At 47.3% G+C, this 19,887-nt stretch overlaps 1 protein-coding gene across 2 annotated transcripts; it reads left to right on the forward strand.

The window, feature by feature from the left end:
• Nucleotides 1–1,189: 1,189 nt before the first annotated feature.
• On the forward strand, nucleotides 1,190–19,162 carry KATNB1 (katanin regulatory subunit B1). Of its 2 annotated transcripts, none has more exons than XM_036390251.2 (19): nucleotides 1,190–1,573; nucleotides 4,786–4,916; nucleotides 6,956–7,073; nucleotides 8,769–8,869; nucleotides 9,381–9,422; nucleotides 10,067–10,150; nucleotides 11,094–11,209; nucleotides 11,736–11,807; nucleotides 12,052–12,202; nucleotides 12,592–12,779; nucleotides 12,904–13,034; nucleotides 13,841–13,888; nucleotides 14,060–14,136; nucleotides 14,742–14,861; nucleotides 15,626–15,775; nucleotides 16,095–16,171; nucleotides 16,564–16,638; nucleotides 17,309–17,425; nucleotides 18,007–19,162. In XM_036390251.2, exons 1-19 carry the CDS (start codon nucleotides 1,534–1,536, stop codon nucleotides 18,137–18,139), a joined length of 1,971 nt encoding a protein of 656 aa, XP_036246144.1. In that variant the 5' UTR covers nucleotides 1,190–1,533; the 3' UTR covers nucleotides 18,140–19,162. The 2 variants fall into 2 exon arrangements, with proteins under 2 accessions (XP_036246144.1, XP_036246143.1); XM_036390250.2 differs by having other exon boundaries at nucleotides 1,191–1,573; nucleotides 12,901–13,034.
• The last annotated feature ends 725 nt before the right edge of the window (nucleotides 19,163–19,887 follow it).

Consider the following 19,887-nt stretch of genomic DNA (forward strand, 5'->3'; position numbering starts at 1 on the left):
TGAGACTTGAGTCTGAATGAGAGCTTAGCCCTAAGGTCTGCTTCAGAAGGGGAGACAAACCATGCACAGTCTTTCAGGGCTTTTCTTTTCCAAATCTGCTCCATAGCTGCTGGCAGCAGGAGCAGGATTATTTAGGAATACTGATTCTTTTCCAACATAATAGTTTAATGAATTTATAAGTCAGTTTTTCATAAGCAAAGGTTTTGAACTGGTGAGTTCACAAATGTAACATTTCTTTGACCTGATCTAGAGCCCTGTAATGACAAAACATTGCCCCATATAACACTGTGGATATGAACTCATAAATGTTAATTCAATACTAGAGAAGACACCAGAATGAATTAATTTTAAAATCCTTTTACAGGCATTAGGGACACAGCAGCTGCCAAACCATCAGCAAATGCATATTATAGAATCATAGAACATTACAGGGTTGGAATGGTCCTTAAATATCATCTAGCCCCAAGCCCCCTGGCCAGGAGATTTCCCTGTAGTCCTCCAAGGCCACTTGTCCTCGTATCCACTTCTTTAAAGTTTCTTTTTTCTTTCTAAGAAAAAAACTCTTCTACAGCCGTATTTTTTTTCTCTGCTGCTCAGCAGCTTCTTATCCATCCACGAAGGCCTCCTGGCATTCTTGCTTGATTTCCCTCTTGTCGGTATGCATCGCTCTTGAGCTTGAAGGATATAATCCTTGAAATTCAGCCTTCATTCTTAGGTCATTATCAAGGAGTAGCGTCAAATTAATGGGATTTTTCTCTGTTGATGGAGCAATCGGTTTCAAAGACTCCGAGAAAGACGCACAAGCGGCGCGACCGCCCCTCAGCCGGGCGGGGGAGGCACAGAAGCCTCGCAGGAGTCCCGCTCCCACCGGGGCTGTGGCGAGACACCCGTGAGCCGCCTAACAGGGCACGACGGCCTCAACCACCGGCGGGCCGTGAGCTCCGAGGCCCGGTAGAGTCCCCGGCCGCCCTCACGGAAGCTCCGGAGCGGCCGCAGAGCAGGAGCAGCCCGGCCCCCGCCCCTCAGGGCGGCCCCGCAAAATGGCGGCCCCCATCCAGAGCGCCGCCTCCTCATTGGCCGCGCCCGCGGGGCTCCACCAAGAAGCCGCTCCACGAGTGGAGGCCGCGCTGCCGTCGCCATGGCAACCACCCCGCCCTCGCTTCCTATTGGCCGAGCAGCGCGCGGAGCCCGGGCAACCGCCCGGCGCGGCGCGGGGTTGTTGTGAAGGGCCGGTTGCGGGGCGGGGGCGGCCAGGGGGTCCCGGTCTGCTACTGCCGGACCCCGCCGCCGCCAGCGTCCAGGCGATCGCCCGAACCCCGACCGGCGCTCTCGTCCCGTGATGTTCGTCAGCGGTGAGGCCTCGTCCCCCGCCGCGCCGCCTCTCAGGAGAGTCTCGCCGTGACCGCGTTTGAGTGCCCGCAGGACGGCCGCGGCAGCCCCGGTGCACGGCCCGGCCGTAGGACGCGCTAGAGGAGCGGAGCCCCCGCCGGGAGGAGGAAGGCGCTGCCCGCCCCAGAGGCGCCGCGCTGAGCCATGGCCGTGGCCGTCACCACGAAGACGGCATGGAAGCTGCGTGAGTGGCGGGCGGGGGAGCCGCCCCGGCTGGGAGCGGGGAGGGGTGGGAGCCACCTCATCCCTGCCCTGGATATGGTGCCCCGGCCCTCTTTCTACATTGCTGACTGGAATTTTTAACTCCTTGAAGTCCTGTTGGAAAACATAGCGGCACAGTGAATAGCGTGGCCTTGTCAGTGCTGTTTTCAAAGGGTCACTGTCTTTATTTTTTCTGGATAGTTGCTGCCGTGCTGAGCTGAGTGCCTGTCTGACCCCACATGACTCTGCTGTACTACAAGAAGGACCGAGGCAGTGAGGGATGGGGCACCTGCCAGGGGATAACCCTGGATGTACAGAGAGGATAACCCTGGATGTACAGAGAGGCTGGGGAATGAGAGGCTGGACAGCAGCCCCACAAAAAGGGATGTGGGATTCCTGGTCGACGTCAAGTTGAAAATGAGTCACCAGTGTGCCCTGGTAGCCCAAAGGGCTGGCTGTGCCCTGGGATGCACCGAGGAAGGTGATGGTCCCCCTCTTCTCTGTGCTGGTGCAGCCTCACCTCAAGTCCTGGGGGCAGGTTTGGGCACCACAGTTTGAGAAGGATTATAAAGCTTTTGGAGAGCATCCAAAGAAGGACTGTGAATATGGTGAAGGGTCTAGAGAGGAAGCCATGCAAAGGAGTGATTGAGGTCTCTTGGCTTCTTCAGCTTGGAGGAGAGTGAGGGCAGAGCTTGTCATGAGCTGCAGCAGCTTCTTGAGTGCATTGGAGGGACAGCTCTGATCTCTGCTGTCTCTGACCAGTGAAAGGACCTGAGCGAGCCTCTGGAGGGGATGTTTAAGTTGAATATTAGGAAAAAATTCTTCACCTTCACAGGAGCATGAACAGCCTCCCTGGAGAGGTACTTACAGCACCAAGCCTGTGTTTGGCCAATGCTTGCAGGGAAAGGGGGGATTGTCCTGTGTAGGACAAGCAGGAGTAGGACTTGATGATCCTTATGGGTCCCTTCTAACTCAGAATATTCTGTCATTCAATGGAAACTGCTCTTGAGAGCCAAGTTTTGATGGGGCATCCCTTCGGTATCAGGGAGAAGGCCTCAAACTTAGCCTCTCTGGGGTTGTCCTTCATTGGTGCTCACTTGGTTCACTGAGCTCTCTGCTGCAGGAGAAATGAGGTGATCTTTGCAGGGCCTCTGTGTCCCACCCTCTTGAAATTGCTTTGCAAGAGACAGTAAGAATCTGCTGGCTTTATGTCCATTATTCTTCCTCTGAAGGAGCAGTAGACAGTTGCTGACTATCAATTTCTAGCTGGTCACTGATGAGTTATTTCATTGAGGAATTCTTAGAAGCAATAGGATGTGATCAGTTGCTTTAGTCAGTGAGTGGGCTCTGGAAACTGCCTGTCAGAAATAGTGTCCTTGGCTGGTAACACATGAAATCATCTGAGATTACTGACTTAGGAATTTTCTATCTTTCTGAGCAGAAAGCCAATTTGCTGTTATCTTCCCATCCCTGAAACTCCAGTTGCAGGAAGAGCTGGAAGTCTGTCCATCTCCATTTTCCATAGATGTGCAGAGGTTCTTGATCTTCATTTTTGCTGGCTGCTGCCCCATCTTAGCATCCTCTTTGGAGGGAAAAGCATTCTGAGTGTTAGGGATGTTTCAGCAATGCTAATTAGGAGTTGAATGTTACTGGGCTGGTAGGTGATAGCTGGTGACAAGAATTTCATTAAATAAAAAAATTGTGGGTTTAAGGGACTTGAGGGAGAGCAAATGAACCTCTCTGCCCAAGGCAGACATCAGTTTATCACATGGCTTTTAGGAACAGAGGGTTGGGTGCTTTCACAATGACTTTTAAACTTACAATATATTATTAAGAAGGAAATCAAGACATGAAGAAGTGGAGGTGCTGACACACTCATTTCAGCAGCAATGCTCAGCATCTGTCCTTGCAATTTTAACTAGTGACTTGGTCTAGTAATGCTAATTGTACTTTTGTTTACCTTATAGTCTGTGTATCCATACAGGCTTTATTTTAGCAGTTTTATGTGGAAGTTTGGTCTTTCAACACAATGCAGGTGGATTTTCAGATTTGGCCTTCACATGTAATTTATGGTCCAGTCACCTTTGTCATTTGAAAGGTGTTTCCCCAGTCCAAGTGAAAGTTGCGCAGTTCTGCTTTCAGAAAAACACTCTTGAGAGTTTGAGATCAAAGTACCTGTAATTATTATTGCAGCCACCCAAAATCCTTTTGGATTAGTGTTGCATGTAGAGTGATCAAATTGCTCCTCCCAGGAAAACACTGAATGGAAGCTGAATTGATGCTCCCTAGCCTTTTTACAGACTCAGAACCATTTTTACAGTTTCATAACTATTAGGCATGAAAATCCTGTGATGTTTCAAAGAAGAGAACTGTTAGATGAAGATATTGGTAAATGCATCTGCCAAAAGCCCCTGACAAAATTCTGAATGAATTTAAAATTCCACTGTGAGATGTGTAAGCAAATATGCTAATTTAGCTTCTTTTTTTGCCCCAAATTGGTTTCTTTATGATGAGGTTTCCATTTGTTGCAGTGTCAGAGCTCAGTTTTTTAACAGTCATGTAGCATCAATCAGATTTGTTATTTTCTGCCCATTTGGATGGATATTCACCCTCCTTTGTCACAGCTGCATGCCCTGCAGTGCTCAGTTTTGCCTGTGTTCCCTGGTGGGGATGTAGCAAAGCCTCTGCCGAAGCTCAGGGAAGGGAGCTCCACCTCTCCCCACTGCTGAGTCTGGCTTTTTCCTGGGTAAGGTAACAAACTGTACTGCTGCTCCTCTGCCAGTTCCTCTCAGGTTGGACTGTCTGCTGCTGCTCTCTAGAACAGGATTAGAGGGCCTTTCACTAGATGACTCTGGCTGCTGTGCAGTACTGCAGGTAAAGTGCTTTGCTGCACTTGAGCAAATCTTTAAAAGCTCCTGAGCTGCTGCAAGTGAGAGAAGATGCTTTTTGTAAGCCATGTGAGCACTGGAGTAGTGAAACTTCGGTCAGCAAATGTTTTAGTGCAGCAGGAAGAGCCAAGAAGGACTGTTCTAAGCAAGATAATGGTGTGACTTCTTATCTGAGCAGTGGGCTGCTGCAGCTTGTCCAGTGGAAACTGGAAAGTGTTTCTGGAGAAAGAATTTTTTTTTAGACCTTTTGGAAGGATGAAAATTTTTATAACTGATCTGTAATAAGTGTTTGCTTTGTTTTGTGCAGAAGAGATCATGGCCCACAGCAGCAATGTGTCCTCAGTAGTCCTGGGAAAAGGTTCAGGCCGGATGCTGGCCACTGGAGGAGACGACTGTCGGGTCAACATATGGTCAGTTAGCAAGCCCAACTGCATCATGGTAAGGACAGGCCTGTTTGCAGCTTGTGGGGGGTGGGAATATTAATTCTGAGGTTTGGAGGGTAGAGAATGAGGGGAAAGATTGTTGGGGTGGAGCCTGTGGGACTTTTGAATAGAGTTTGCCAACACAAAGCTGTGTAACCAGATTCTAGCTAAAGATAGGGACAGAACTGGGTGCCTGGTGAGACCACTGCTCTCTCTAGAGACATTGTGGGAATACTTGAGCTGGACCAGTGCTTACTCAGATAATAAATATTGTGCTTTAGTACGTTACCAGGCTACAAATAATGAAAGGAAGAGTTTTGTACAAGAACAGCTGGTTTTATAGTGCAGGCTACAGGGGCCAGTTACATACCCTGGGGTTTGCAGTCACAGCAGGAGATATCCCCAGCAGGATGCATTCCCACCTGTGCCACCCTCCCTAACTGTCACCATGAAGGTTGCCACAATAGTTTGCTGTAGGCTGGGGAGGAGTAACTCTGGTTGCAGTGTGTTAGCAAGGGTAGGGTTACCCCAGCAGTGATCACTAAAGAGCACCATAAATATATATTTAACAGATACCTATCCTGCATCACTTTGAGTGTGTGTTGTGTAAAACCAGCTTTAGCACATCTCTTGTCATTTGTTTAATTAACAACACAATAATGTTGTGGCATCAAAGGCGTTGCTCTAGCCAGTGTGAGCCTTGTGAGAAAAAAGGAAAGTCAGGTCAAAAAGGCTAAAAGGAGAATTTGTCCACTTTATTTTTCTATTCATTAAATGTGTGGATGATTTAACAAGGCTGTGCTTTTTGCATAGTGTACTTAAGCAGTGTCTTTTCAGGCCCTTGGTGGTGGCATGACTCCAGTTTGAAACTGGACTGTTGCCTTACTAGAAAAGATTGAAGGACTAACCTGTACCTTTCTGTGGTGGCAGAGCTGCACCTCTCCTGCACTCCCTGGGAGCCACAGAGCTGCTGTTTCTGAGAGGCAGGGACTGACTGAAGCTGCTTGTGCCATTCTTCTATATCAAAAAAAAATCTTGATTTTTGGGGTTGTCCTCCGAAGTTCATTTTTAGTGTTTATATTATAATGATTATGGATGTTTATGTTGGGAAAGAGGGAGAAGAGGGACTTCTCAAGTAACATTGGACTTGGTTTAAGTGTGAGCTCTAGTTCTCAGTAATGGCAGTTGCTACTGTGGATTTTGTAAAGGATTTCAATTGCACATGGATTCCTAAGAAAGCTCCATCAGAACAGGCAACTTCCAACTGGCATTCCCAGCCTCTGTATGTGTGTGGGAGGCACAGAGCTAGTGCAGCTATTTAAAAAGACATTTGAGGATGGACTAAAGCAGGTTGGCAAGCAGAAAGTCTGCAATGGTGGGATTTGTTTTCTAGAGCTAGTTTTAAATATTCTTGTGTTTTACTAAAATATAGGCCTTTTCAAAATGCTGATGTAATTTGTAAGCTTTCAGGTGTTCAAGGATGAAAGGAACTTCATGTGAATTACTGCCTTATGCCTCAAGTCAGTACTTCAGTGTTAGCACCATGCTATCACTGTGACATCCATTGCTGGCAGCAACCTATGGCTTGGTGCTTGTGTGAAGTTTTCAAAGTAGCCCTGCTTTTGCTCTTGCTTTGATTTTGTAACTGGTTCATGACACTTACATGACCCATTTAGAGCAAACACGGTGGCATTGTGCTACCACAGCATAATTTGTATGATGTAAGAATGTGTCAGCCTTGTCTGAGCACCCGCACCTAATGTTTAACTACCTGTGTCTCTGTTGATGCATCCTTTAAAACTTAGTCAGTGTGCCCCAGAAAGGGATTCCAAAGATAATGTGGGAATACAGCTGTGCTGTGCTGGGTGCAGTGATGGCCTTCAGAGTGCTCTGCCACCCTGGTGGCTGCTGAGGAAAAAGGATTATGGCACAGCCAGGTGGTCCTAGCTCATGGCTCAAGAGTTACCCCTCGATGATGAACAATGCCATGGTTCCTATGGTTCCTGCAGAGCTGTGCCAGCAGCTGCTCACTGACACTGATGGTTTTCTTTACAGAGCTTGACAGGCCACACAACCCCCATTGAGAGCCTACAAGTGAACCCAAATGAGAAGCTCATAGTGGCAGGGTCCCGCTCAGGGTCCATTCGAGTTTGGGACCTGGAAGCTGCCAAAGGTATGTGCCCATGGGTTTGTGCTTCTGGTCATGCACACTTTTTGGGGAATCCTTATGTTTAATGCCTATACTGACCCAGAAGGTTCCTGATTTAAGAAGGAACAGGAGCCTGACATTGCTTTTGTCTTCATCTGTATCTCTTTTTTGCCCTTCTATTGAGGCTATAGCGCTGTGTATTCATGCTTGAGCAGCAATTTGGGCATGTTTTGGGGACAGTGATCTGAGGAACTAGTTTCTATGGTTTTGACCTGAGTGTGTCAAAATCTGTATTCCAGATCAGTTTCCATGCACGTATGGATAACTAGGTATGCAGAATTTGTATTCAGAGTCTCAACTTAGAATTGTCAACCTTAATAAAAGGATCCCAAACCAGATTGGAAGTTTTAAGTTTATTAGGTTCTGCACAAATGCAGGAATCCTCTGCTTGTTGTCTTCTTGTTCTTAAGTTCTAACTTTTCTTTTTTCCTCTAGCAGTTTTTCTGCTGTCCTGCTCTTGCATGGCCACATAAATAGACAAAGACCTAATTTTTAATAAACTGTAAAAGCTATGAACTCATCAAGCTCTGATCCTTTAAAGGCCACTGTTGAGTCATGCTTTATTTATTGCATTTTCCTCAAATCCTAGAATGAGTTTGCAAAAGTATCATAAATCACTTGAGTGCATTCCAGGAGGAATACCAGAAAATGACTGAATATTTCTTATGGGTTACTACTTGTTCATAGAAGGAATGTGTAATGAAAATAGACTTACACTGGCTGAGCTAAGGAGGCAAACCACAGGCAGCATCAATAATGGAAAGCACTGATGTCATTCTGACAGTTAGAATCAGCTCAGTTATGGAATAGTTTGGCTCTGCCTGTGGGGAGTAGCTGATCTGGCTGCATTTATTAGACCTATGAGCCAGTGTCTCTGCAAATGACCACCCCAGCTCTGGCTCAAGAGCTAATTTCTGCCAGGGGAATCATCAGCTTGTTCCAGGTGAGGGATGAGGGAGAGGGATTGCCCTTGTTATTATCTGAGCAGTTTTTCTTAGAGTTGAGCTCTGCATTTGTCACTGCTTGCTGAGATAAAATGTACCAGTTCTACTGGTCCTTGCTGGTTTCCAGAATTACAGGGGTGTTACTTGATGACTTGCTGAAACACTGATCGTTTCTTTGTCTCCTGCTCCCTAAGCATCCATTTCCTGTCTTTGTGGGGATTCTTGCAAGGGGCAGTTGAAGGACTCCAGGGTGAATATTGGAACCTAAGAGGTGGTGCTTGGATGGGGTGCAGAGTCCTGGGAAAGGGTCTGTCTAATACCTGCAAGGTGAATGCTGAAGGCAGTCAAGACTGTTTCACTTCACTTCACTTCCCAGCCAAAACTGTTCCTCCTCTGGCCCATTTTGCTGTCTATGTAACAAATGGAAAGATGCACTGCCTGCCAGCTGCCTCATTTTCAGAATGGAGATATTTGGAGTTCTGCCTGTAGTTTCCATACCTAAGGACAGGACTTTCATTAAGCTCATTGATCATGAGCTTTCTATTGCTGTTTCTTTGCATTGCCAGGGCAGAGGCATTTCCACAAAATAATGTATATTTCCATAAAATAATGGTGGGGATAATATGGCTACACATCTGCATGGTGTCTGGTGGAAACGAGCTATTAAATATTTTCCCCCTATTCCTTCTCTCTGCTCTGCCTCTCCTTTTCCCAGTTCTTCGTACCCTACCAGGTCACAAAGCGAATATCTGCAGCCTTCATTTCCATCCTTTTGGAAGCTTTGTGGCATCTGGCTCTTTGGACACCAACATTAAGGTAAAACCCAGCTTCCACCAGAGATTTCCCTCTTTACTTGCAGTGTCTTTGTTTTGAAGAGTGCCAGAACATGTTTTGTGTCAAGCTGTTGGTGGATGCTGCCCATCATCATTTCTGTGTGTGGGCAGGTGTGTTTGTGAGTGCTTGTGAAATCCTTGTGTGTATTTTCACAGCCAGCTCATGAATGTGACTCCTCTGCTGTGGAATGTGGCTCTGAGTAAGGTGCCTGGTGTCAGCAAGCACAGATGTCCTGCTTGCTGTGGATTGTATCTGCTTCCTCAGACTGTGTTTGACTGTCAGAACTGAGCTGCTGTAGTAGGAGATACCTTCCAGGAGTGATTCTCACTTGGGGAGTCAGAAAATACCCCTAAGACCTACAGGGGTTCAGCAGCCCATTCATTCTGCAGTATCTGTTAGCTTGGTGACACAGGGATCTCTTGTTCTGGCAGGACCCTTGAGCTCCCAACATACTGCTCTAAACGTACAATTTGTTTGCTTTTCTTCCTTGTAGCTCTGGGATGTAAGAAGAAAAGGCTGTATCTTCACATTCAAGGTAAAATATTTCATTAGGTTTGGCAAAGAGGGGAGAAATATTTATTTTGAGGACTTGTGAGCAAACCTAAATGTGATTATGTACAACGAACTTCCTGGTTTTCCAGCATGAAAATAAGATCGCATGATTTGTGAAGTGGCCTGGCAATCCTCAGCAGGCCTCTGCAAGCTGTATGGGAATATGAAATGGATATTACAGGATATCAATGGCTATCATGTGCTATAGTGTGGATGGCTTCAGTGGGGGATGGAGAGCATCCGTGAGGGTTTCTTTATATTCTTAATGGTATTACCACTGCACTGAGATGGTTCTGTTCTTGGGACCTTTTTTATCTGAAGAACTTGCTGTATATTAATTTCATGTAGAAACCAGAGATTAAGTGTGACAGCACTTCTATCTGACCATATGTACATCTGTAATTTAGAACTGATTCTTATTAGTGAAGCCAGATCTGTATTTACCATACTTAAACTGATAGCATAAATGACTAGGTGAGAGAGACTACACACATTTCATGTGGCTTGAGTACAGTGTTGTGTTCTGCAGGCTTTGAGCTCTGTAAAACACTTGATTGGTTTTGGGTTATTATATTGCATAGGATTGAAAGACAAAAGCCAGAATACTGTTGGTTTTGCTCATCTCAGGGTCACACAGAAGCAGTTCGGTGTCTCCGCTTCAGCCCTGATGGGAAATGGGTGGCCTCTGCTGCTGATGATCACACTGTAAAGGTAATTTATTGTGACACCTTCCTTATGTGCTTGTGGCACATGGGAATGCTGGGATTGGCTTTTTTCCAGGCGTTACCAGCACTCACTCATAAATACCCTCAGTTCATTTGGCAACTGGCTGAGCCTCATGGGGTTGCAGAGATTGGTTTTCCTGTGGGGATCCTGTCTGATGGCTCCCAACACCCATGGAAGAGCTGCATGGGTTGAAATGCCCTTATGCAGCAGACACATTGGGAGAGACTATGCACAGAAAAATCAATGTTTTGATGGTAATAGAGTTGTGATACCTGAATGTTGGCCTCAGTAAACATTGTCAAATGAGTTGTCCACAGCACATTGCTTCACCAGACTAATTTCTGGCTCTGTTTGTGTTATACACACTACATGTGATTATCAGTCTGAAAATTGCTGTCAGGACTGAGCAGAGCAAGAGGAGGAGATCAGGAAGGTGTTGACTGAAGTAGTGACTTCAGTTGTTTCACATGGAGTATGGAGGAATGGAGATAAAGCACTGATTTTATTTTCAGTTTCACATGAAATTAACTGATCAGTTATTTCATGGCATTTTCGAGTGGAGAGTAGAGCACAGGAAGAAGGAATTGCTAAGGGATTCAGAGCTTTGGATTTCTGTTAACTTTTGAGATACAGTCTGTGGGGACAGATGGAACTGCTATATTTTGTCTCAGTCTCTAAATATAAACCAGAAACGTCTAGGGGAGAAGTTATGTAGAAAATAAAAGATAATACAAAAAACAAAACCAAAACAAAGCCTTAAATTATTTGGATGGTAGTCTTTCCTTGATTATTGACTTCTTTGACAGACTTGGGTATGTTCTTGGAGGGGGGAAGTGTTAGAAGGTTGCCAGTACAAGGAAATCCCAGGTGTATTGGAAATCTGAAACATTTAATCTCTTCAAGAGTCTCTGTTCTTTCCTCCTTTCAGCTGTGGGATCTGACTGCTGGGAAGTTGATGTTTGAGTTTACAGGACACACCGGCCCAGTAAATGTTGTTGAATTCCATCCCAATGAGTACCTTTTGGCTTCTGGCAGCTCTGACAGGTACATAATGGGAGGGACAAAAAAGGGAAATGTATATGTCTGTTCCATTTCCTGGTGCCTTTCCTTGTAAAAGGGCATGTCAAGAGGAATGTCACTCAATTCAATCCTGCCATTGCGAGAGCCAGACATCTAGACAGCAGGACATGGCATCTGTGATGGGCAGAACATGGAGATCTTCCCTTCTCATCCAAAATGGATGGCACCTTCTGCCACACTAGAAACCAATGTGTAGCCCCAAGCCTCTCATAAATCCAGCTGACATCCTGTGTGAACAGCAGGCAGCCCTGCTCAGCTGGCAGGGTGTTCTCTTAGCTCTGGGCTGGCTCTAAATGCCTGTCTGTGTCTAGAGCCTCTAAGTATCTCTGTCTGGATTCATGGATCTTAGCTAGACCAGCCTTCTGTGTAGGCTCACTGTATGTGCACAACAGCAAAAGTCATTCTAACTGTTAGTGTTTTGTTTAAAATCTGGATCCTAGAGTGTTTTCTAGAATGATGAGCAATGAGTTTTGTTGTGTTGTGTGTACAGGACTGTTCGGTTCTGGGACTTGGAGAAGTTTCAAGTTGTGAGCTGTATTGAAGAGGAGGCCACTCCTGTCAGGTACTTTATATTCCTACTGAACTGTACTAGGCAGAGACTAAAGGTGGGGTGAAGGGGGGGTTTCCTCAGAGAGAAACTTTCCTGGGGAGAAGTTTGGCCTGCTGGAGATACTGCACAGGTGAGCACCACATTGCAGGGTTCATTGTTAGAATCAAAACTGAAGATGTCCAGTGTAGTCAGAGATCCACAGGGACTGAGCAAGGTGGGAATGCTGTGCCTGATTCTCCTCCTGCCTTCCTCCCAGGTGTGTGCTCTTCAACCCTGATGGCTGCTGCTTGTACAGCGGCTTCCAGGATTCGCTGCGAGTGTACGGCTGGGAGCCAGAGCGCTGTTTTGATGTGGTCTTGGTGAACTGGGGAAAAGTAGCTGACTTGTCTATCAGCAACAACCAGCTGGTAAGCCACTGCTCCTGAGGCAGGGTTAGGCAGCTGTGAAACACAAGATAAAATCCTGTTGCCTCCTTGCAGGCCTTCAGACCTGTAAGCTTGTGTCAGGGCTTGCAGCACACCCAAAGGCTGTGTGCCTTGTGCTCCTGACTTTGTGTCTCTGGCTTCTGGAGGAAAGAGCTGGAGCTTAGTTTGACTAATATTTAGAAGCTATGCTTGGCAAAAATTTTATCCCAGCCTTTCAAAATTGCTGGCAACTTCAGGTTGGAAAATCTGCAGCACTGAACTGAGCAGTCCTCAAGCACAGTTGCTCAGGGTCACTCCATCGTGCCTGTTCTCAAAAGGGCTGGTGTGCACCCCACTCCTTGGTGAATTATCTTGATCTTTTGCCTCTGCAGATAGGAGTTTCCTTTGCACAAAGCACAGTCTCTTCCTTCGTTGTGGATCTCAGCAGAGTCCCAAAGTCAGATTCTGTTCCTCAAGGGTTGATCAGGGACGACCAGCCTCTTGTGCCACCTACCCCCACAGGGTCCTCCCTTCGCCGCATCTATGACAGGCCCTCAACGAGCTGCAGCAAGCCCCAGAGGTGAGGCAGTCTGCTGGCTTGTTGAGTTTGCAGATTTTAAGGAAATATCTGGAAACACGCACTCAGTGTTCTCTCTCTCTCTGACAATATGGCTTCCCCTGACAACAACTATTTTTCACAGCAGAGTGAAGCACAACTCTGAGAGTGAGAGGCACAGTCCTAGCAGTGAAGATGACCGGGATGAGAAGGAATCAAAGGCTGAGATCCAGAACCAGGAGGATTACAAAGAGATCTTCCAGCCCAAGAATGCAATCTGTCAGTACCAGGGTTTACAGTACTTTTGAGTAGTGTTTGGGTTTGAGATCAGGGAGCTAAAGTGATTCGATAGAACTGACCTTTGGCTTGCTGTAACAGAGGCTTCACCTGTGACTGGAGAGTTTAGAAAGCTTTTCTTTAATATTCTGTGCTGGGACACTGATGCACAGATCATGTTGGTAAATGACTTATAGGAGGCACATTAACTAGGGTACAGTGATGTCTATTTGAAGCCTGGCTCAGAATCCAGGGCTTCATTGTAAATGTGCTGCCTGCCTGCTCTGATTAGAGTGTTAAGTGAATTTTATTAGCTTAGAATTTTGATATGTATAAGATCAGGAGTCTTCTTTAAAGAAGGAAAGGCAAAATGTTTTGTTAAAGCAAAGACTGTTGTTTAGGAGGCATTGTACAGTGTCTGTATGTCATTTTTATGCAAATGATAAAAATGAGATACTCTTTCTGAGGAATTCATTGCATTATTTTTATTTACTTATAAAAATCAATAACAGGAGGTGGATTTTGCCTAATATCATTTGTTGTGACAGTGCCTTGTCTCATGCTTCACACCTCTACAGCAGCAGTGAACCACAGGGGTCAGTTTTGTCCCTTCTATCCATGAAGGCTGAAAGCTTTTAGTTAAGCTCAACAATAGTGTCAAGGTCCAAAAGAGATAACTCTGCTTGTTGTATCACTGATTTACCCTCATGTGTGGAGTTGTTGGAGATTTCACTGCTCCAAGGTTGACTTACCACTTATCTGTAGCCTTGGATGCTCCTTCATTTTATTATTTAAATCTTTTTCTGTAGGTCGAACTCCTCCTCGAAATGAGCCCTTTCCTGCCCCTCCTGAGGATGGTGAGTGTGGAAATGACTCCTTGGTGGGGATGGGGATAATGGCCCTCAAAAGAGGGAGAGCTGCCTGAAGGCAGAAATTACCCCTTGCAGTATAGCTAAACAGAACCTTTGCTCTCAACTCTTGAAAGTAACAATCAGTTTCTGCTTTCCCACTTCTCTCCCTCTTGGTAGAGCCTGGAACTGCAAAGGAAGCAGTGAAGCCCAGCCAAGCTGTGGATGTCCAGACCTCGCTGCCAAAGCAGGAGCTCGTACGTTCTGTGTGCTCTGTGAGGGATGTGCAGAGCTGGAGAATTTGTGATTTCTGCTCAGGCTGATTCCTTCACTGCAGGACAGTAAAAGTGCAGCTCCAGGCTTTGTGCTGCCAAGTGTCTTGCCTTAGCAGTGAAACTAAGGCCTGTTGTTTTTCTTTGCTGCTTGTGCTTGCAGTGGTGCTTCTCCTTGCATCTCATAATTGGGGCACTCAGAGAATCAAGTGCCAGGTTTCTACCAGTGCTTGAACAGAGGCTGTTTTGTTGCCAAAAGTGCAAGCAGCTGATGGGCCAGTATTCATTTTACTGCCTTCTTTAGAATTCTCCCTTAGCCTTCAGGCTGGCCACAGCCCATTGCCCTAATTTCAGATAACAATAACAGCACTTGGCACTTCTGCTGGGGCATCTCCATGTTCTTTACAAACTTAATTACATCGTGGTGCGTACCTGAGAGTCACTTTATTGCCTCTTAAATTATGCTAGCAAACTGCAGACTGCTTCTGTGTTAGGGCCCTGCTGTGAGAAGAAAGCAGGTCAGAAATAAAGGTCATCAGACTAGGGCCAAACTGTTCCTACTAGAGCTTTTATCCCAATTTCTCCTGCAGCCTGATCCAGTCCAGAGGCCAATGAATGCCTCCTCAACTTCTTTGAGCAGAACAGAGCCATCAGTGATTCCTGCAGCCAGGAATGAGCCCATTGGCCTGAAGGCCTCTGACTTTCTCCCAGTAAGTGTCTCTGGACAATGTTTTCCAGCCAATGTCTGTGTTGGGTGGCATCAGAAATGGGGTGCCCCATTGTGATAGGTATGAATACAGCAGAGTTGAGCCCTGCTCTTACCAAAGCAGAGAGCAAGAGGTGAGACAGTCACTGAACTATTCTATGCACCAGACAGTGATTAATTTAAAAAATTGGTGTTTGCCATTACATAATAATTTCACAGGAATCTTTGCCTCTTGCATCTTGGAGGCTTCTTAGTCTCTCTTGAGGAAGGTCTTCCCTTGTCCTAAAAAGGGGGAAAGACCAGAGCATCCTGATGATGTCAAACTAAATGTGAGTAAAGGAATTAGTGATTCTATCATGGCTTGGGCAGGAAGCAAATTGAGAGTCTAATGAATTATGTAAGATTTTGGCTTTGAAATAAAACTTGCAGTTCCCAGACAAGTGTTTCACATAAAAAAAATGGGTTTGTGTGAAAACATTTCTTCATTAACACATACTGGTTTTGAAAACTTACTTTAAATTCACCTTTTTTGAGAGTTTTCCCAAAGCTTTAAACACGTTTGTGATTGATGTAGTAGAAAAAAGCAGGAAATAAGTAACTGAAATCAGAACAAATTGAGCATTTCCATTTCAAAAGGTTTTTACAACCATCTGCAAGGAAGTCAGTATTCACTGACAATCTCTGCACCAAAATTGGCTCTCACCTAGGCCAGAGAACGCTCCCACCTTCTGTGCCATCCTGCTCTGTTCGTGGTGTCTGTACTTGCAGGCTGTGAAGAACCAAAGCCAGACAGAGCTGGTGGATGAGGAGGCCATGTCCCAGATCAGGAAAGGCCACGAGACCATGTGTGTGGTGCTCACCAGCCGCCACAAGAACCTGGACGCCGTGCGCGCCGTGTGGAGCACCAGTGACATCAAGGCAAGCATGGGGACATGCCTGAGGCTCATAAAGGGAGCAGCTGAGCAGCTCTCTCTGCTTCTCTGGGGCTGGTTCTGCCTCATACAAAACAGGGGTCTCACAGCGTTTGTCCCCAGGGATGCACCACAGAGTGCTGCAGCTGAATGGTCACAAAGAGACTCACATGGAGAAGACTTTCCCATGAGAGAGTTCTCTTCCCTGGCCAACTTCATGTTTCCTCTACCTTGTTTTGGAAAAGCAGCACTAGATACTAATTTGCATTAGCCTAACCAGTTTGACCTCTGCAATAGATGACTTTTTCCTTCCCCTTCTCTCTCAGAACTCTCTGGACTCTGCAGTGGCTATCAATGATCTGTCTGTTGTCGTGGATCTCTTGAATATTGTCAACCAAAAAGCGTGAGTCCTGGATGGGGTCAGCCCCTGGGATGTGCAAGAGCTGCCTGGTTGGGAGTTGGGAGCTCTGCCTTGTACCTGCCCCATGTCCAGTGGGCTGTGGCAGCATGAAATGCATGTGCTTGTAGTCACATCTTCAGGCCTGCAGTGGCAGTAACTGCTGGAATTACTTGTGGCCAAGGAAAATCAAAGTCAGTCTTGGAGCTTCATAAAGTGATTCTGCTGACAAAGAAATATGTCCGAACCTTCCACTTTCTCTCACGAGGGGGAGTCAGTGAACTTGCTCTCTGAACCTGAGTGTGTCAGTGTCTGGGCATTTGCCAGGAATTCTTATTGTGTCACTTTGGCTTTGTAAAGCCTGTCTCCAGTCTCAGGATATGTCCTTTTCTTTTCAGGTCTCTCTGGAAGTTGGATTTGTGTACTATAGTCCTGCCACAGATAGAAAAACTACTCCAAAGTAAATATGAAAGGTGAGGCCTCAAGAACATGGTGTGCTTGAGGGACAGGGTGTATGTAGTGATAGGGGAGCTGTGCTGGGTATTTTGTACCTGAAGGAAAATCATGAGAAATCACTGCAGATACAGTCTCATGCTGATATGATGCCTCAAAAAGAATGATGGAGTTGCCAGGTGTGTGTGAGAAAAGATACAGAAAGTATGCATGGGCAGGAAGAACAGGATAGTGGGATTTGTCCTAGATTTTGGTTTAAGACAGCTCTGGCAGCCAGGAGGGGTCATGTAAAACAAATGGGATTTGCCCACTGCTGGGAGTGAAGCTGTCAGCTTGGGACAAGGAAGGAAGTCCTGCAACAGCCCTGGGGACTCATCTGTAGGGGGGAAAATTGCAGCCTGTCTTAGGATGGAGTTTCTACTCTTCCTTTCTTCTGGGAGAGAGGTTCCTGCCAGGTTCCCTTGGCAGGACATCTCTGCCCTTGAGCAGAGAGGTCCCACTTGGGTGGGGTATGTGCCAGGACCTTTGGAACAGACTTGCTTTGTGAAAGCTTTGGAACTGAGATGTGTTGTTGGTACTTGGCTGTTGCTCTCCTTCCCTGGTTACAGGTGCTGGAGTGGAGTTGTTTGGGGGCTGTGTGCTGGGGGGACAGGAATGGCATTCAAGTGGGACCCGATTCTCTGTTTTCAGTTACGTGCAGACTGGCTGCACATCCTTGAAACTCATTCTCCAGAGATTCCTGCCACTCATCACAGACATCCTCGCTGCACCACCTTCTGTTGGAGTGGACATCAGCAGAGAGGAAAGGTGAGGCACACACTTCTTTTGCTCCCTCCTGGCTACAGCCTTTCTCTTGGGTGAGCTTTGCCCTTGCCATCAGGCCTCTGCTACCAGACTGGACATGCCTTCCCTTTGTCTGCAAGCACCAATCCCTCGTGCTCACAGGAAAAGGACTGCCTTTCCCTTTGCCTCTGTGCATTGAGTCATACATAAACAAAGTATTGGGAGTTAAACCAGCCTGTGCTTTTCCCCTCTGCCTCACGAGAAACATGATTTGGTAGCCAGGCCCTGGATTTTGAGTTCATTCACAGGATAGCTCCTCTCTGGGAATTGGCTTTTGGAAAATAGCACTGTCTTTTTCCCTGGACTGTACTGCCAAAGGGGGAGGAGGGCTGAAAGAGCCCTTATGTGGATGCTGTTCTCCTGTCTCGTCAGGACGTGGGCTGAATTGCTTGGTGTTTTTGCAGAGCTGTGCTCATATTTCAGCCTCTTCCAGGCCATTTTCAGGGCTTTTCTCTCCTGCTTGAGTTGCCTCTCTGGCACTGCAGGAACTGCCACACCTCAGGCAACTAGGGATTCATGCTGTGTCTGCTGTCCTTTTTTTCCAGGCTTCACAAATGCAAGCTGTGCTACAAGCAACTGAAGAACATCAGCAACGTTGTCAAGAACAAGTCTGGGCTCAGCGGCCGCCATGGTAGTGCCTTTCGGGAACTGCTGCTCCTCATGGCTGTCCTGGACTAACAGCCACCACCTCCTCATGTACAAATACAGGTGGCCAAGCTTCCCCTGCTCGTGGTCTGGCTGGATTTCAGATCTCTCCGTGTGTCCGTCCTTTCCCCCTGCCCCTCTCCAGCATGGTAGGGAAGTGCAATCTGCCTGGCTGGTCGCCCAGCCAGCCCTGGTGCCTTAGGGGCTGGATGGAGGACCCCAGTGGAGAGATGTGTGTGCTGTGGGAGGGGCCCTGGCGGGTGGAGGGCCCCACAGAGCCCTGTAGGGAAGCTGCTTCATTTCAGCTCTTCATCTCAGCATCAAGCTCTGGGCTGCTCTGTGTGCTGGCCTGTCCCTGCAGGAGGGCTCTGAGCCTGCTGTCACCCCTCCTTCCCGCTTGTGCTGTCGGTTCTTGTTGCCTGGCCCTGTGGGTCAGGGCCCTGCTCTCGCTGTGCAGCTGCTGAGGACTGCAGGCACCACCCCTCAAACGCCTGCTGTGGGGTGATGCCCTTTCCATACAGAAGGGACTTCAACTGCCATGGGGGATCTGCCCCTTTGGCTTCATCTGACATGGGCAAGGACACTGTGCCACTGTGCTGGTGCATCTCAAGGACCTGAACCGAGAGATTTTCTCTTGGCTTCTCAGCCATCCCTGCTGGCAGCCAGGGCTGCAGAGGATCAGTATCTTCAGACTGTCCTTGGATCTGAGGTCTACCTGGACCTGGTAAAACATGTGACTTAAACAGGACTCGTCGTATGTGCTTGCCTTTGGGGGTGAGGATTTGGAAGGGTGGAGGAACAGAGGGACATGGACTGAGTTATGTCTTTCTACATCCACTGGACCATTCTTAGAGGTTTGTTTTTGGTTTTTTCCCCCAATAAATGTCTGTCAGAACCTTTCTGTTCCTCTTTCTTCTTTCCTCTGGGGAAAGAGGTTCCTCTTGGTGCTTTCCCTGCTCTTCCCAGCCTGTCTCCCATTTTATACACTGGAGCCTGTTCTCCAGGAATCTGTAACTTATAATGAATTTTATTAAAATATTTGTAATTTTTTTTAAAGTTGTGTTAAATGCCTGAATCTCTTGAAGTGCTCTTCACCTTGGCATAGCTCCTGGCTGGGAGTGCCCAGGAAAAGCAGGGCTGTGTTCCCTGCCTGTCCCAGAGGAAGCTGACCATTCTTACCCTTCCTCCTGGGAGGCTGTGGTGAACAACAGGAGAGCCAGCACTTGCCAGGTGGCTTGTGGAAATCCCGGGGGCAGTTTCACTCTGCTGGGTCATTCCCAGCCCAAGGAGCAGTGTCATCATTTAGGGCTCATCCTTCTCCCTGGCTGCACACAGATCTCCCTCCCCTGGCTCTCCTGTGGATCTGGGCAGAGTGGCAGTGAGCTCTGAGCCAGGGAGCTCATTTGGAAGGCTGTTCTGGGGAGCTGGAGTGGGGCCATCAGGAAAGCTAAAGCCAGTCCCCACATTGCTGATGCTTCATCCAAACAGTCACCTTTTGGGAACAAATGGGAGTGCCTGCTGTGCTCTGTGGCTCTGGAGGAGGTGGCTCCAAAAGTGGCTTGTACAGCAAGAGGCCCTTGCACTGAGCCACTGCAGGACTGACGGTGAGTGCTGACTGCTTCGAGCACCAGGACACTCACAGGGTTTGTGTCCTCCTGCTCTGCAGCTGCTTCCTGCTTTATCTGGTGATAATCCCATGCCTGGACCCCCATGAGGTGTGAAAAGGCTCTGCCAGCCACCAGCCTAGTGCTGGGATGTGAGGTGGGGCAGCACAAGGTAGA

This window comes from Molothrus ater, chromosome 12 (genome assembly GCF_012460135.2).
Source record: "Molothrus ater isolate BHLD 08-10-18 breed brown headed cowbird chromosome 12, BPBGC_Mater_1.1, whole genome shotgun sequence".
NCBI classification, from domain to species: Eukaryota; Metazoa; Chordata; class Aves; order Passeriformes; family Icteridae; genus Molothrus; species Molothrus ater.